The sequence below is a fragment of the Anopheles marshallii genome, chromosome 3 (assembly GCF_943734725.1).
Source record: "Anopheles marshallii chromosome 3, idAnoMarsDA_429_01, whole genome shotgun sequence".
Taxonomy (NCBI): Eukaryota; Metazoa; Arthropoda; class Insecta; order Diptera; family Culicidae; genus Anopheles; species Anopheles marshallii.
The window spans coordinates 31,096,480-31,115,603 of record NC_071327.1 but is presented as its reverse complement, the minus strand read 5'-3'; the positions used below and the strand labels follow the sequence as shown (position 1 = coordinate 31,115,603).

General features: G+C 42.5%; 1 protein-coding gene across 1 annotated transcript in view; it reads left to right on the top strand.

Annotated features, from left to right (window-relative positions):
- Positions 1 to 5,374: 5,374 nt before the first annotated feature.
- LOC128715741 (kinesin-like protein CG14535) overlaps positions 5,375 to 19,124 on the top strand; it is an 87,328-nt gene continuing 73,578 nt past the window's right edge. Inside the window, exons 1-3 of the mRNA XM_053810652.1 lie at positions 5,375 to 5,466; positions 5,849 to 5,939; positions 6,144 to 7,579. Of these exons, the coding sequence (XP_053666627.1) occupies positions 5,375 to 5,466; positions 5,849 to 5,939; positions 6,144 to 7,579 (1,619 nt within the window). The remainder of the gene's footprint in view (positions 5,467 to 5,848; positions 5,940 to 6,143; positions 7,580 to 19,124) is intronic.

Genomic DNA, 19,124 nt, shown 5'->3' with positions numbered 1-19,124 from the left:
AATCGAATCCTACACCCATTAGCGAAAAACCTGACGCACGTTCGCATTCGGCCCTCGATTTTGTAATCGGATTATGGCTAAACATTTTAATTGACTCATAAACGTTCCGAGACGTTGGTCGGATTGGGAGATTTCTCAGGGATTAGCAAAACGGTTTCGATTGTGCCTTAAAACATAAGTCCCATCTAAGCCCGCAGTGACTCGTTACCGGTGTGCAGGAAACATAGATATGTTCGATTCGGAATCGAACTCACGAAACGGAACTCTGATAAGATCAGCACATTAAATCACCCGTAAGGCAGAAAACCTCGCCCGTTAAAGAGCATCGAGACACAGAGACAGACATTCGTTGTTTGTTTGCCTTACGGACGATGTCGGACGATGCGTGTGCACTCGTGGGGCGGCGCTTGGCCAGTGCCCTGCAACGAAATCGAAAACAAATGGTATGTTTTGCCGTACCCATCGACGATCTGTGTGTGTGTGTTTGTGGAGCGATGTTGCAAGAACAAATAATGAGATGACCAAATGCTCGGTTCAAACTGTTGCTGTGAATGGGGAAATGCACACTCGGAAGCTGTTGGGTGGGCTTTTTTTTTGTGGGGTGGCCGTTAAAAACGGGTGGTATGATCGACCACCGGTAGCTGCTGCTGGCTACAACTGGAAACGATGCCCCAACGATGTCGGTGGGAAAAGAAAGTATTGCGATGCGAACGGTGTTTTCTTTTATTATGTTTTCGTGCACTTTTGTGTGCGCATTGCATTTCTTTCGAAATTCTCATGCATTTCTTGTGTTGAACTTTCCGACCGAACACTGTGGTTGATAGATGCGGTAGGGATTAGTCAAAATCATTAGGATGAATTTAAAAATATGTTAGATATGTAAAACAATTAGTTTTGTGTACAAATTATTCTGTAATTTGAGACTAAATACATTCGAAGAACCATTTAAGAAAATATTTGTAATTTTTTTTTAATTTAATATTTATCAGAAAGATTTAATAGAAAGTTGTAATTTTAAATAAAACAACTTTAAAGTATAATAGACAGTTAAATTATAAAATATGTTAAAAAAATAACTGAAATTGTTTCCTGATTTCTAAAACGTCTTTCCCACAGTTATGCAAACACGCTAGCATACGGGCGGACACAGTCGCAACAGACGCAAAAAGCCCGAATCCGATCACCGAAGTGAGATGTAAATCACTGTCTGCCTAAATTAGGCCACCATCCGTAAACAGCCAAACACGAGCCGCAAAGAATCACAGACACAGAACACCGTACACGGTCGAAGAAGTCTTGCCAATATCCTCACCAACGTGTGTCCAGGTGAGGGAGAACAAAATTCCCCAACGAGACTTAACCCAAATGCGTCGTTCGCGATAGCACCTCGAAACCCCACCATTGCATGGGTCCGAACCGATACAAACCACAACATTTGCATGTGCATTCGCATCGGTGCGCCTATATTGCACACACACCGGGTGAAGCGTGAACTTCTCCATTCGGCATGGACTCCAATTTCGCGGCTCCGTAAGCTGGCGCGACACGGGCGGAATCGAACCCGCGACCGCTTGACCCCTTGTCAAAGCAAAATGACACTAATGCTCCCGGGGGGCAACCAGCGAAACCCGCGTATTCATAATTTATATTGCGCGCGAGCCTTGGCCACCCCCCTTGGGGGCAGAATGTCCTTCGCGGAATTGCTGGAAGGGTACCTTCTCCCTTTACGATGCCAAATGTGAAACGCATCGAGGGCTGTTTTTGCACTGCTGCAGGAGATACCCCTGGGGATGTTTCTGGTTTGGTGAAGGTAGTGGTGATGTAACCCGTGCACCGTAAAAGGACTTCGGTGGTCATTAAAATTGTTCTCGATTTGAGCTACATTGTAGTGATTAGGACGGGTCGTTTGGAAGATTGGACGTGAAATGAAGCTGCTCGATGTGGTGTAAAGCGCAACGGTGAGATCGTTAGATGACTAGGCCTAGTAAGCAAATAGTTGACAAGCTGTTTTAGTTGATTCGTTGGCAGTAAACGCGGAATCCGTGTTAATGATTCGTTTCCAGTTAAATTACAATTGACATTTCAATGGTGGTAAATAAACCTACCGTGTTATTTGGCATCTATTACAGTTTCATGATATTTCTTTTAGAATTTGTTAATAGTAACCATTGACGAGCTTCAATCAAAAGGAGTTTGCATAACAATTTAGTTATTATTAACTTACATCAATAACATATTTTACAAACGTACTAAGTTCAACGTATTTTAGAAACGTACTAAGTTTTCTTTAAAAAAAATAGTAACAGTTTGTTTTGCTTTGTATTTTATCTGTTAAAAATATGTACGATCGATATTAGAGCTTAATTAACTGATATAATGATCACCGTGACGTGCAGCTAAGCATTTTCTTCCATTTCTACGACACATGAATGACATATCAAGCTCGCTGCAGCTTCGATTAATGCTGCATTTCTAATGTCTCTTGAACACAGGATTTAATGTGACTTGTTATTGACAATTTATTTAACTTATGATTTCAATGTTCAAATTTATATATTTGATGAAATTTTTTTCTTTTTCTGTGTTAAGCTATTGCCAGTGTCCCTTCCATGCGATGGTCACTATTGCAAACATAAATTCTATATAGTGCTACCGATACACAGTTCATGATGATCGGTCAGCAATTTGAAAACCCATGTCCGTTTGCTCGAAAGCAAACGTCCATCAGCTTCGTTCCAGTGTGGTTTTCCGCCTCCAAAACAAACCACGAAACAGAAACGGTGGCACGTAAAATTAAACAAATTCTTAACCCCCTTTTCCTGAACGGACTGCTACCAGAAATGTGTGTTCTGCACAGCTGAAGAGATTGAAACGAAAAAGACGAACTGTTCTCATCATCGACACGACCCACCCCGCCCCAAAGTCGATGTCCAGCAACGGCACCGCTCACGCCCGTTCACCCGGCGAGCATGATTAAATAAATGCAATAATTCTCCGAATATGGGCAGAAGATGAAAACCGAGATGATGAACCCGAAGCCCGGAAGAGTAGCTTCGCGCAATGTAGCACGAGTGATTGATTTGTTTACTTGCCTCAGGAAGCAAAACCTATCCCTGGGCGTGTTTGTCGGGTGGGCTCATGTCGTACCGGGACTCTCAGGCACCGAATCCGCTTTTGATGTGTGTGATGCTCTGTTTCTGGAATGTTTATTTACCATTCCTGCCATGTACGGCCTTCGGGTACAAGGATGGTGGATGTTCAAATGCACTGAAAGAGGCCAAAAAAACCCGAGCGAAGCTTATCTACCAATAGAAGTTACAAACGGTTAACATCTCGATAGTGCTTATTACTGTCAGACCCATGGCAAATCGTTTACTCATTCGTTTGTCAACCTCCAGCAACACGATGCCCGGAGCATATTTGCCCACAAACAGATCGTTCGAACGTTTAGTAAGACATCACCCAGGGTCCGACAGTGGAAGAGTACCACTCAAAAATTAATTCATCCATTTTTTGTGTTTTTTTCTCTTACCAAACCATCAACTTGTGGTTATCTTTTGCAATACTGTCGAGCACCCTACTCGCGACACCGTGTCAGCCCTGGGATGGAGGTCAAGCCGAAGTTTCGACGGTGCGTTGCTACATCACGGGGAGGACAGCAAACCTTGTCGACGGTTCGGGGAACGCCTCCCAACTGTCAATTCGTTGCCGTGAACCGTGGAGGAGATCAACGCGAAATGAGATTTTGTTTCAATATGTTTTTACTGCATCTCGCAATGTGGAGCGTGAAAATGGGCAAACCATATTTGTTTGCTGTCTACTGTATTCTTGTGCAATCCACTGGAAGTGTGGTTTAATCGGGTGTTTAAGTCTATACTTTATAAATACGTGTAACAGGTTGCATGTAAACGTAAGCTTGTGATAATGGAGAACCCGTCCAAAAGCGGCCTCAACGATCAACCGTTTGGGTCCTGTCTCAACCGAAAGGAAGTTGAAGTTGGGCAGTCTCGAAATGTTATCACCAACATCTGAAGGTCCCTGACACGACGATATCCGTCACGAGCTAGACGCCAGTGTCTCTGTCATCGTTTAACCCAGTCCCGAACCTCATCGTAACAGTCGCGTAGCGTGTAACATTAAGGGAGAAACATATGGCACTTTTAGCTACAGACCAGGCGCTCGTTCTCTGTGACAGGCATGACGATGACTGCACGATGCATTAGGCAGTACATTAGACAGACTTCAAGACCATTTCTTTAGCACTTGTCAAGATCGTTGTCGTCACTTCGTACGTTCGCTTATGGTAGGCACAACATAAGGTGGCTGTTATACGATCGTCTCGTCGAATGAAAAGACCCTCTGCAATGAAAGCGAATGCCGATTGGTTCCAGTGGTGGAATGGGTGTGATGATCAATCCATCGCGCGCATTCAAACATAACCGCTGTGTAAAGTTTAACAAGAAAAGTTCTAATGAATGGTCCTAAGATGGCAGACGGGGTAAATGATTGATTTCTAAAATCCAGAGGTCAGCAATGTGGTGTATTTTGTTGTTAAATTCGCAATGAAAATCGAGGTCGGAAGGTTTCTCACCAAGAGCCGCGGTCACGGATCGTGACGGTTCCGGGAGCTCTCACGGGTGAAATTTGAGTAGCACGATCTTACGCTGTGCCGAAGCAAAACTGCTCATCTTTCAATGAAAAGCGAACACCCCACGACTCAGCCGGCACATTGTTAATGCTGTGATTCATGGGTTCCCGTCTTCCGTCATGCAACGTGTAGCATCGGTTTTCGTTACACCATAAATCAGAAGATTCCATTTCCACCCCCGCGAGCAGTTTGAAGTGGTTGATCATATTGAACTATTAAATAGGCCGTTGCTAGTGTTTTTGTTCGCGGGTGTTGCGTCTGCTTATCGCGAGAGGAATAATTCTGGGGAAACCTAATTGTAAAACCACTCGAAATGGATCGGTTCGTGCCTCAAGATCTAGCGTCAACTTTGAGTGATCTTGGTTCATCGCTAAGGGTAAGGGTGTTACACATTAGGGCACCGTAAAGGAGGTGCTGTTTTGGAGGTATAATGTGAAATATTCCATTTCAACCTATAGGACGATCAAGTGCCGGTGGGAAACATACTAATGTGATGCAATTTTCTTTTGTTGAGTGATCTTTGTTACTCATATCATTCTGGCTTATTGCGGATGTATTAGTTTCTCGCTCTATGATTATGAACTCTGTAAGACTTTCTTTTCGAAATTTTATAACAATAAACATGTGTAAATGATTATATTTATATTCAGTAAAGGTTAATAAGTGGTTTTTTTCTTTATTATTTTACAGCCTATCAATCAATTTGCCTAGCTCCATATTAATGAAATGGACCGTAAGAATGGCGCAAAATTATCAACAACGGGAAGCACCAGAAGAAAATCTTCCTTCAAATCAATTGCTTCAAGTGAACCAAAAGAGTGAGTATTTTCTATTCAGTCATTTGCCTGTAAAAGCTTAGTCTATGCTAACAAAACATTAGAATAGTTCAGAAAGAATAGGAGACTCCTTTTTAAGTGAAAAGTAGACATAAATTGGCTAATTGAAATAAACCTTAGATTTTCTTTTAACCTTATTCTATTGAATCTCCACATCTAAAATGTCACTTTGTTTTGGATCCAAATCTCACGCGAGGAAATTTCATAACCACCTATCAAACCCTGCATTTTCAAATGATGCCCCGTAAATGCTGCAATCCGCATGCATATCGACCCGCATCACACTGCCATTAGGCGCGTATCATAGCAACACAACAGCGAAGGGATGATGATTCATCAGCATGCACGTTCTTTTGATTTGCAGAACCCAACCGGATCGTAACGGTGGCAAAGTGGAACGGAACGCCAACGGCATCCCTCTGCAGCAAAACACCCTACACTATGCAGCCAACTTTGTGAGTATGCATATTTGTCAGGCTTTATTGTTCGACGCATCAAATAATGTCACTCTCACTCGGCACAAAGAAGAGCGTTCTTTCATCAGCCTTTTGCGATACGGAGCCGGATTCTTATTCCGGTGCACTGTTTGACACCGGCCAACAAACGCACACACACCAACACACTAACACTAGTTTTTAATTAAACAAAATTCTTTCTAGGCCTCGGTGCATCGTCCCCGGCAGATAAGCAGCATAGCGGCGATCAAAAGAACGGCCGGCCAGAATGTGGCTCAGGATGGTTGGGATGCGGCGACGGTCGTCTTTGGCGTGGACTCGGATGGCCAGCAACCGGGTCAGAACGCTTACCCACAGCACAAGCGACACCCGAAGTACGGCCCGAGCAAAGCCGTTGCGATGCCACAGCGTCCGGAGGCACTCGGAAATAATGGTCCGATAGGCCGATCGAATGCCAAAGTAGCTCTGACGTACACGGACCTACCGGCTGGCCGAAATCTGCACACGGCTGGCACCGGTGTTGGCGGCGAAAACAATGGCAGAATATTTAATCAACCGACGCTTCCGCTGCCGGTGCAGATTCCGAATCCTTACGCTTATACGTCGTCACCTGCGGTGCCTTCGGTGACGGCTCCAAATTATGGAGCCCAGCAGTTGCAGCACAGACCGGCACATCAGCTACCGGCGGCACAAAAGACTGATTATCTGCAGCCGTCGTCGTCTGGTGGCATCAGACAGGGCGTAAATCAAAAGTCCTCAAGCTCGACAGTCTTGCCGGTCGGGGTTGGGGATGGCTGTCGACGTTTTGCTGCTCAGCCGGCCAGTACCGGGACTGTTAGTCGTTTCACGAAACAGCAATCAACCGTGGCCCCGGCACAAAGCGGCCTCGCTGCTGGGAAGCTAACATCGAAACTGCTGAATGACATCTATGAAAAACACTTGTTGAGCCAGACTACCTTCGAGGTGGGCACGAACGGGCTAACAAGTTCGTCAGCAGCAGTGAAAGCACCCAACAACCCACCTGGCAAACACAACTCCTCGGAAGTGACGCGAACGCTAACGAAGAGTGACACCCGGTTGCGTGCCACGTCGAAAGCGGCGGGAAAGGAAGGCCCATCCGTGTACGATGAAACCTTTCGGGCTGCCGAAACGGATGAACATAATTTGTACGAGTCCATGCGCAGCAATTATCACATATACGAAAAGATTGACTCGCGAAGATCTTCCGTCGGCGGTACAGTCACTCCACCGGTACCGTCATCGGCCTCGTCCGCGGCTTCCTCGCTAGAGCAGTATGTACGTCCGGTCGCTCCCCATCTAGCACCACCACCACTACATCCTCGCCCCAAATCGCATCCATCTGGGGGGTTGGAACTCGAATCGAATGTCACGCCAACCTCGTCCACCATCCGTCAAATCAATGTGAATGAACTACAAAAATCGATACAGTTTAAACTAGCGCCGAATAGTTCCGGGGTTTCGAATGTTCTTTCGCCGATCCAGGAACGTCCGCCCTTACCACCGGCGATTGGTAGCAGGACTCTAGCATCATCACAGAGAAGCTCATCGACACGTTCTGAACGGGTCAATATTGCACTGGAAACGGCCAAAGCGATTGCAACAGCAGCGTACATTGAGAGGTGAGTGTAGTTGATAAGTATAGACTAACGTCTAACTATCTAGGTTATTTATTCCAATCACAAATTAAAGTCAGATCCCAAAAATTTTTGTTAAAGTCTTGGAATAAGCACAAAAACTTTCACATTTTTCCTAATTTTCCCAAATATTTTACAACATCTGATTCAAAAGTAGCTTTGATTTGAAAGAATGCTTGTACCTTCAAGACTAGACCACGTCCAATCCTTCAAATCCACCTTGACGAAGAGCGATTCGTTCCTGGCACATAAATCAGCTCAACAGCTCTTCAGTGGGCGTAGGCGAATAAATCTGACAGCTTCCCGGCGTTAATGTGCCACCAGGAATTCCTACCGTCAACAACAACCGATCCTAATGGTGGTAACGCCATCGCAGAAACATACCCGCAGAGCCCTGGTACGGGAAAGACATAATTCAATCCGATTAGTTTGGTGGAGAGAAAAAAAAAGCACCACAACTCCCAACCGCGTAAATCCACACCGTGGTACGAGTAGGTTTGTTGTCTGCCATGTGGCCCTAATGCTGAGGTGAAAGTCAACGATTTGTTTGAACATTCTTGTATGCTCCCGTACCGAAACAAAAGAGACGACTACTTAAGCCGTCCAAATAAATAACGCTAATGTTTGCTCATAATGCGGTGACACTCCAAACTTACCGGGTGCCGATTTGTTGCGGTTGCGCCCCTTGTTGTGTTTTCCCGATCGGGAAGATCGACACACCGCGATCGTGGAGGGAAAACTGATGGCTTTTCCGGACATTTTGAGCGCTGTAGAAGGGCGAATCCACTGAAGAGGCAAGATCTTAGTGATGGTTTGTTTTTTCTTCCCCACTGGAAACCATTCTAACGAGGTTCTAATTTCGGAAAAAGGTTACATTAGTGTCTCCGTTGGGGCAGGAGCTGCAGCTTCGACTTGTACAAAACAACCCAATAAATTTACGAACTGTTCAATTCAATTAGTTACACTAGAGGGGTTCTTGTCGGTTTCCAGGCCGGTATCGGCTCGAATTAAAAGTCGGAAGCAGGTGAAGGTGAAAATTGTGCTACACAGTCACTTTACCCGATCGTCCGTCAGGCGTGGTGGTTCGGTGTCATAAATTTATCGCAATATCACATATTTCATGCCGTCTCGAGGTGATGTTTTGTCATCCACCGTCAGCGTTTGCTCCCCATCTACACGCAATCAGGGAATGTTGCTTTGGATGACAGAGATTGTACAAACATGTCATGGAGCTAGACAATGGGTTTGCTGAGATGAAGGAACAGTTGCAAACATTAGCCCTCTTCAGGGAGAACGATGGCTCCAAACTGCTGTGTTTGATTGTAAAGAGCTACACAACCTACTCAAAAAGGTAAATGAAGCGTTAACGAGAATTGAAACAAATAGTTTGTGTAAAGAAATTCTTCAAGTAGTGTTGCGACCATGAAAACTTTAGACAATTCTGAGGTGATCCTTTTTTTTTAAGAGTACTGAACACACATACTTAGTTTTCCATCGCCAATTTATTTTATTAATGTTAAAACTTTTGAAATGACAAAACATATTTTACTACGTTATTTGAATAGTTGTAATACTTATAGTTTTCATATTTTTCTTTTTTGCTTATTTTCTAAATCAATTAAATAAATCAATTAAATCAAAATTAAAATTTAAAAAATTATTAAAATTAAAATTATTATCAATCAAAATTAAATCAATCAAATAAATCAATCAATCAAAATCAATCAATCTAATTCGTTTACTATTTCTAATGTTAGTTTTTGTTTATGCTATTTTTCGTACGTTGTCATTTTATCCTCATTTTCGTGAAATTTTTCAACTATTTTTCGTTGGTTCATGGTATGTCTCTTATTTTTGCCTTTTATTTAATGTTTTATCGATGAATATTACAACTTGGAGAAGTGGTTACATTCATAATATAACATTTATTGGTATTTTTAAAATTCTTATTAAATTTCAATTTTTTCAATTTTAGAATCAAAATTTCCAAACTTGTTTTAGACTTTTTATTTTTTTTTAAACAAAAGGACGTTTTCATTCAGCTTTAAGACTCTTCAAAGAAAGAACATAAGCACTCTCGATCGTATTTGGTATTTCAGTACCCTTTGTACCCTTTTCATAATCAAAAACTTTTTCATTCAACTTCTCTAAAAGATGCATGAACGCAACATCACCAATGAGCCAGAGATTCTACCGAAAAAAAAAAATAGCGACGACGACGGTTACGATCATTTTCGTGGTCACCACGGGCCCGCCGGCAGCGGGTTTAACCCTGCATGGTCATAAAAATTGTTTCACGAACGTCAAAACAAACTGCTTGCCGGACAAATTTATGTGCGAGCACTTTTCCTTTTCCTGCCGCCGTGTTCCAACCATAATGAACACGCACCCAACACGGACAGAAGAAAATAGAAGAGTAAAGTATGATCTGATAAAACTTTACAATTTTCACATGCGCTTGGTTTATTTTTTTTCTTTCTTTCTCGGCATGTAACGTGGTTTTTTGTTTTGTACATTTATTTGGTTTGGTTTATGTCTGTTCAGAAAATGCAATTTTTTTTACTATCATCCTCCAGGCATTCCTTCACCGTTCATGAGTTATGATTTTGCGGTAGCATTCTTTATTGTGACGTGACACATTACTCTTTTATATATGCGTGTATGTAGTTTTTATTGAGATGTAAAGTAAGTGCAGAGTTGCTGTTTATAAAGTGCGTCGTTATGAATTTTAAGAAATATAACTATATACGGAGAAATGCATTCACGCATGACCGTGAGGTGACGTTACCGATGTCATTGCTAGAAGAAACATTTCCACCATGGCCCGCCGGCCACGAAACATCCTGCCGATTAATACATTTTCGGTGTTCAACGTTCCGCGAAATTGACGAAGCAAGCTCATTCCGGTCCCATACCCAATCTTCACACCCGGCCAAATATGATGAATGCTGTTAATTGTATATTTTATGGGCTTTCAAGATGAGTTTGTTTTCCAACACCCCGGGCCCGGGGTCGATAGTTCGGTCGAAGGTCGGTGACAAAGTTCCGCGAGAATGATTTACGATGCCGCCCATGCACCCAAACAAACACATTTGGCTTATTTGTTGGTCGTGCAGTGGCAGTTATCTGCTACAAAAAGACAACCGTAACAAAATGCACACTCTGCGCTCGCTGCCTGTTTATTGACATTGTGAGCGCTCTTCAAAGAAAACCATATGGTATTGTGCGTCGTGTGCGACGAATGGTTTTAAAAATTAATTATGTCTCGTGGCGCGAATTAAGCCGTCCCGGGCCTGGAGTTGTGTGGCGATCGGTGGCGCCTTTTTAATTTGAAACGCACGCAGGATGAAGGATGCGCATGGTGTTGTGATCAGTGGAGGATAATGAAGCGCATAAATTATCTCACGATCGGAGCTAGTTGAGGCATTCTTGTGTTGGTTGCTATTTTTGTGGATGACATCTGAGTGATTCATGTTATAATGTAAATTTGTGGTCAGGATACAATGTATTTCTCTGTACCATAGATCAAAATGTAATACAAAGCCTTAATTCGATGCATTTTATTTACGTTAGAATAAATATTAGAAATCCTGATCCTATCATTTTTCTTCAATGATTTTATAAGTTTACCGCCAATTATAACACGCTTGGGACACTTTTGATTGTTACTCATTAGTAGTTTTGGTAGTTAATGTAGTAAGATATCTGAAAGCGGAATATATAACTTTACAAATAAATGATTGTCTAATCAAACGCCTTAAATTATGCAATACGCTAATCACCATTCGCTAAAAGACCTAAATTAAAATTTTCCATATTTCAACCATAAATTAAACCATTAGACACTTTTCAAACTGAAAATAAGTAAAGATTTCTATTCCCAAAAACATTTATCGGCGCTTGGACCAGAAAGAAGGAATCAATCCCGAGACAATGTCTTCAACATATTGTTCCCACATTCATGTTACACCTTCAAGCGATATCATATTACAAATGCTCATGTAATGGCCTTGCTTTGTTGCATTTCCTTGTACTATTCGGAAGCGTGAATGATTCCAGTGTGCATCTCATTTCTAAGAGTTCTTTACGCTTCTAATTCCCTTCCAATCAACGAATATTCCAAACTAAGGCGTGCTATTCTAAATTTCAAATAATTAACCCCATCCAAGTGTAGCACCCCAATCGAGCGTGAGGTGTCAGTTTCCAATTAACTACACCAAAACATGACACTTTTCACCTTCACGTTGTCGGAAAATTTGTAACTCATTCGCTTAAGAACCCGCCGAAATTAACCGGAAATCAATACCGTCTTGCCAGTTGTGTGCTTGTGCTGCCGCTCGGTAGCATTTGTTTTACAACTTCTCCAAAAAACACACCCAATAGGATGCAATAAATGTTTGAAAGTTTGGGGTCGGGTTGGTGTTGGAATCGATTTGTTTCCTTTCCGAATCGGATAACAGACGGATGCACACCGGAACGGAAACCGGATAGTGTTCATGTGTGTGCCGCCCTGTGCCGCGTGAGCGTCACGTGAAAGAACAGGAGCGAAATTTTGGGAAATGCATTTTCCATTGCATCGCCAAGTACTTAGCCGTTTGCTGGTTGTTTTGGGATGTTTCGTGTGTAGTATGGTGCTTTTTGGGAGGAGAAAAAAAACGACCTCATCCTCGTACATCCATTCCAAAGCGGATGGTTTCATACGTGGTGCTGAATTTCCCGATCGTGGGTGGGTCAAAAGAACAAGCTTGAAACAAAACTAAACAAAAAACAAGAGAGAAAGGGAGAAGGCACCATAAAAAGGGGTAAAACGGAACCCATAAATCCGAATTATCGCTGTGGTGAAAATTTATGGTACACTTTGAAGCGAAAATACGCCAAACGAAAGGATTGCCTTCGTGTGGTGGTAGAAAAAAAAACCCCGAGCGAGCTAAGCGTAAGTGGGAAAGCGAGTGGAAATGGTGGAAACAGTCCCAAAAGTCGAAACGAAATAAACAAATTTACGGCAAACAGTTGTTTTTGTCAAACTGATTTGAAATATTTTTGTCGTCCCACCCAATCGGAAAAACCGTATCTGTTTTGTGGCTTAGGTGAAGGTTCTCTGCCTTCCTTTTATCCCAATTTTTCTTTGACCCTTCTTTCTCTCTCGCGCACAGCAGCATCAGTTGGATGGTTTTATCTCTTTGACAGGTGCATTCGTTCGGCGGAGTTTTCCCGACCAAATGGTTGGGAAAACGCGTCCATACCGTATACAGGGTAAAAATGGTCGGTTTATCTGCTTTTCATCTGCGGTAGACGAATCACCTTCAAAACAGCACTATGCCGTGGAAGAACTGTTAAAGTGGTCCATGCTTACGAAGGCACCGAAAGTGGCCGTACGTGTCTGAATGCGAATCATTACTCGGGACACTGTGGTTTCTGGTAATTGTTATGGGAAATGTTATTAAAAATGGTAACCTGGTTTCGATTGATTTCGTTCAGTTTGTGGAACTTGAAGAAGAGTTTTGTTAGGTAAATTCTTCGACATTCTTGATCACACTCATGGTAGGACATACTCATTGTTGGATGATCAGTGAAGAAAAGGTGTAAAAAACGAATAAAATAAACGAGATCATTCGCGCTCAGATCACCATTACCATTTACTTCATCGTATTTTGATGTCCTTTCGAAACAGTTCGCTTACCCATTGAACCGATTCATGCCACTTACCCGTACACACGGTGCACGGTGAAAAAAAAAACGCTGTTTCGGTTGTAAAAATGGGAGATAATTTAATACCATGCATCTGGTCCGGCTGCACGGCTCTACCTATAAAAACCTTCAACCTCCGAAACGTGCTCGAACGTGCGTTTTCATGTTCTTCGAAACGAAACAATCACGCGAAGAACGTGCGTATGAGTCACGAATTCTTAAGGGTGGCTGTTGCGACTATGCGTGCGTATGTGTGTGGAAGCTGTCGGCTCTTACACACTTTAAAATTGACACGTTTCCTTTTATAGGATCATTTTTTAGGCTGCAGCACAACCGGAAGAATTTTACTTCACCACCGCCACTAGGCGCATTTCGTTCGCAAGCCGCTCGATCGTAAATCATGTCACGGAAGGTTGGCGCAAAAGGGCCTTTTTTTGGGGAGGTAAGAATAGGCACAGGACGACCGATGTAAGGTTAGCTTCGAAAGGAGACGACTCTTTTGTGACAGGCCTGTTGTGCATTACGGGTTACCGTTGGTTGGGTGATTTTGAAGATGGATAAATCTATTTTCACATTAACAGCAACGAGTTGCAGCAGTTTGCACGTGTTGTTACTATTGCCACCGTTGACTTATCGTGCGTCATTGTAGGAAGGTATTTTTTTATCGATTCTTCTACAGAAATATTCCTTTCCATTCCCCGTTTGTTTTGGCGTTGAAGTGTTATTTGAAACACATAACACTGTGCTGTCTTTAGATGGGGATAAAGTGGCAAGCAAGGATATGATTAGCTGCAATAATAAATTTTTCTAGTGACTTTGTTATAGGTTTCCTTTAAAGAATACCTATGAGATATAAGAGTGCATGAACTTGTATGTAAGCGGAAACGCATTCATTTTTATTTAAGGAAATTCTCTTGAATATATTTAAAACGTACAAATATGTGCATTTTTCTCCTTTAAGTAATTTTACTTTTATTGGCTAAGTAATTGCCTTAAAGTCCCTGAAAATATGCAATTATTATGATTATACTACTATTTGTATCCTCAACATTCTCATCTTTTTATTACTACTTTAAAATTCAACCACATTTACTGTTGCCTTTCTTTCATACAACAAAACCTTTACATTCTGCAAAAAAATGCTTCTTTTTGTTCTGCTATTATCTGACGTTTACTTCAGCTGTTTATTGCCATTTTCGGGCGCAGATTTCAATTTTTGAAAGTCCTTAAATCATTTGATTCACTTAAACATACACCAGTTAAATAAAAACAATTATTTTTTATTTATATGTTCTACCCATCCTACCCACCAAAACCATTAACATCATCCATCTTCTCTTCCGCCAAACAACACATTCGATCTAAAAGAGCAAACGTTTGCGTCTTTTACACACTTGGAGACGCTTAGTTCTGCAAATAATAAATACGTATTCCCATGTCTTTTTCTGCTCTTCAGCACACATCGGAGTACAGTACGTGGTATTAATTTAGCAACAATTAAGTCCAGATTTATGACTTCCCAATGTGGGTAGAATGGACTGCTGGTGCTGGACATTCGCTTCTGATATGCGTAGGTGACCTGACCTGCTCTTAAGTCAGCTTGTTTGTATTTCCCTCTATTTTTCCTGTTTTTGCACCACCCGAACGAAGAGCGACACCAAAGTTCGCTAGAGGGGTTTAATCCCACCCCGCCAACCAGTATGGTGGGGAACTCCCCAGTAGCCGTAAGCGGACTTAAGCAATGGTTTAAGTTGAAGTGTAAATATTTACACTCTTGCAAATGCACGCACCGCGGCGAGTACGAGAGACAGCTGCAACAGATCGAACATTCCGAACAGCAGACCGAAATGTGTTGCACCGGTGCACCGAAATGGACAGTGTGGCCATTTTGTTCAGCCACTCCATCTATTACAAATCCCACTGTTTTCTCTTCTTTTCTATGTCGGTGCGTGTGTTCTAATCGCTCCTTTCCGGGCGTCCCAAAAACATTATTAAAGTAGGTCGCTTTGGTCGGTTTTGGTACCGTTCGTTGCGTTTTAACGCAAGAGAAATTCGTTTCGAAGAGGTTTTTTGATGCGGGTAATTATGAATGCGCTCATCTGTGTTCATTCTCATCTCCTTTTTGCCTTCTTATCACGGTTCCTCTTTTTCTGCTGCAACAAAACCGTGCGCAGGCTCGTTAGTCTCATTTTTCTTCATTAATTAGTGATATAATTAATAGTTGCTCTTCTCACACGCGAAAACGCGTGCCCTGTGTGTGTGGTATTTCGTTTCCCTTGTACTCACACTCTCAAAAGAAGGAATGCGTCCCAAACGAAGCGCCATGTGGATACATAGGTGAAGATTAACAGGAGTCACATAAATGCACGAATAAGAAAAGAGAGAGAGATAAGTAAGTGCAATGATCAAAACCTGTCCTTCCGGATGGAATCCCGACATTTTCTGTGCCTAATAGCTGTCTTCGGAGGTGACAGTTGGTGGTAAAAATGAATAATGAATGCTCTTTGCTTTCCGTAAATGGGGTAAGAAAAACCAGTTAAAAAGCATGTGCTCAGCAATGCCACACATGCAGCCGAAGATAGAGAGCAAACGGAAGAATAGAATTAATTCATATGATTTATTTCTCCGTGGCTAATAAACTTTAAACATGCCTTTTTAAGACGCTTTTCTGATTGATAATGGCTGAAAAACATTTTTCACTTCGTTCTACTCAGACGCCAAAGTTTTCCATTACTGCTATTGCTGCTTTCATCTGTTGTCGGGATTACGAAGCAAAATAATCCCTCAGTGGAACTTCTTCACCGCTACTCTCGGTAGAGATTATTGCGAAGAAGAAAACAGCCAATTTCCCTGTTATGCTGTGTGTTTGCCGGAATGGCAAAACAATGCGGGTCATTTTTATGCGTTCCTTTCAGTTAAATTTTGCTTCACCGCACGCAGAAAGGTGAAAGGGCTGTCGTGGAATGTTGCTCGCTTCCGAGCTTCGAGTGCACATTTTTATCTGACCAATTACGGGCTCAATTTATTTCGGAGAGAAATCATTCTGGCGTTCTGCTTTATTTGCCGCTTTGAGTTACAGCGGAATTTGTTCCACATTCTTCTGATGTTAGGAGTACTTTTAAGGATCATAAATAAATTAATCTTTAAAGATGCGTTGTCATAAAAAAAAAACATTATTTAGTCTCAGAAAATTTTATAACCTTTCACGTTTAGTATGTTCTGCGTAATAAATAATAATTAAAGAATTTGATGAATTATAAACACAATACGCATCAGACAATTCTTTGTTTAATTTGAAAATATTTTTAAATTAAGGGAACGGTAATTTATGGAACATTTTTCCTTGTGAGTACCAATTGGTAACATCACTTCCAACAAGGGAAGGTTAGAAGTCACTCAATCTCACCGCCACACCGCCTGGAAGCACTGTTTACAAAATACATTTCCAACTACACTGCGCATCACGTGGCTTTGTTTTGGCTTTCGAACAAAAGCGCCCAGAAACCGTTCCCACATTCCATCGCTGCGTCGTGGAAAAACTCTTCGCGTTGTACGGAAGGGAAATCTCTCTTTCATACACACACTATCTCTCGCTCTCCGGGAACGACGGGCTCAATAGCATCACATAAACTCGCTCACCAATTTTCCCGATACGGTGAGTAAAACGGCTGGGTGACAACATTTTCCCTCCGCACACGGTACCGGCGTTCGGCACGGGAATGTCGACCATATGTCGACTTTAGGTCGACTGGAAACTCTACAACCCGAGAGCGGCAGGAAAAACCGGAACCGGTTCGTTTCGTTGCTTCAGTTGCATTCGAGACGCGTTCGACGTAGCACAGCTGCACGTTCTCGGTTTCGTCGCTTGGTCGTGTTGTTTTCTCGCGCTGTCGATGTTGTCGGACGTGAGTTTGTCGGGGAATTTTCTTTTTCCAAAGTATAATAGTGATGAAGCAGTGAAGAAGAAACGGGAAAAATCAATCGAAACACAAAATACGGTATTCTTTGCTGAGGTGATTTTCCAAGTGAAACGTGACAAATTTACGTACCGGAAATGGTAAACTGACTACCAAATAAAGTCCCGGAATGGTAGTTTTTTTCGCCACCCGAAAAAACAGACAGTGTGGAAAACTCTAGCATCAATTTAGGGGGCAGAGAGTAACGAAAAGCAGACAGGCGATCGAAAAAATGGAAAATTTCAGCACATCGATTTGAGAAAAGTTGAAGGATAGTTAAATCTATTCCACTGATCCTTCTTGCCCATTCGAATTCACTACTTGTGTGTCTGTGTGTGCGAGAATGTGTATGTGTGTACGAGGAAAAGTAACGATGGCTACTGTTTGCACACGGTGAAGGTGTGATTTAGTGCCAGTGTATGTGTTGCCAGAATAGAAGAGAAAAGGTGAAATTTTTCGAGTCAAATCGATCACATAATTCTTCACAGGCGAAAACGTGACCCCCAAACTAGTGAAAAAAGTGGAAAAGTTGGGGAAAAATTTTACACTCGCACAAATGATTTTCACCTCACCAAATCCGGCCGGTAGCTTTCCCATTCCAGTGCTTTGCGTTTATCTTCCGGATTGCGGGTTGTTTGTACGCGCGAGTCTGTATGTGTAGTCTTCTAGTTTGCGTGCGATGAGCCTGACAGTAACCGGAAGGAACAGGGAAACCCTTTGGCTGAAGCTTGCAAAATTCGCCCGATGAAGCGCCGACGACGATGATGATGATGATGTTGATGGTTGGGTGCCACTCGACGGCACGGCCCGGTGGACATGGTGAAGCTTTTCCGATGCCTAGTGCCGCACCCGTGCCGCAAGGATAACGGCGGCGACACGATGTTTTGGTGGGCCCGTTGTCGATGATAATGCCCGCTCCGTAACGTGAATCGAGTGAAATCACAGCCGTCCCGGGACCTGATTACACGGCTGCCGTCGTACAACAAATTTTACATCTACCCGATGAAACGACACGCCACGCGTAGAAGTGCTGCTGCTGCACGTGCTTCGTTACCAGTGCTTGCGTACTGGTAGCTGCCCATTGAGGTTAGGTTTGATACCGCTTACACAGTGGCATAACTCGATCGAAATCGCAAAGCTGTGGGTGTTTTTTTTTTTTGGAGTGCTTAAAAAAGTGAAACAAGAGAAAGCGTTTCATTTTTGTCGGTGTAGACCGTGGCAATGATGGTAGCGAATGAAAAGCGTGGAAAACAAATCCTTACAAAAACGACAACCGGAAAGCAACATCGCGCGCGTGGAGCATCCTGCACGTAAAGCCAAATTTCATCAACTGCTGCAGGCGTCTCCATCGGGCTTTCCTTTTGTACCCTTGTGCGAGTGTATGCGTGTGTTTCTGTGTTTCGGCGTTAGTTCCGCGAGTGTTTTTGCCGCACACACATATTCCCGGTGAGACTCAATTAAAATTATTAAATTGAAGATAAACGCAATAACGCGAATGTGTACTATTTGATCGTGGGATGGAAGTGTATCAAAGTTGCCGTAGCTGAACGTATGGGAAACATATTTTCCCCTCAATCGTAGCAATCAAAGCCAGAAAGCTCACGAAACGCTCGTGAAAAAACGGAGTGAAAAGTTCTGAAAGTGAATAAACAAAACAGGCCGTTAGCGTGCAGCATTTTTTCCACCAGGCAGCAGTAAGTAAAATATAAACTGTTATGATATCAGTCAATTTTGAAGCTTTCTGTTGGTTTCATTTTTGTGTACACATATTCCATCAACTTGGCATAACTTCGACCCAGGTGAATGATGGCAACAGTATTTTTCCCATCGTAGGAGGTTAGGAATTCGGGCAGCCATGTTTTATATTCTAGCTTTTTGGATTTTTA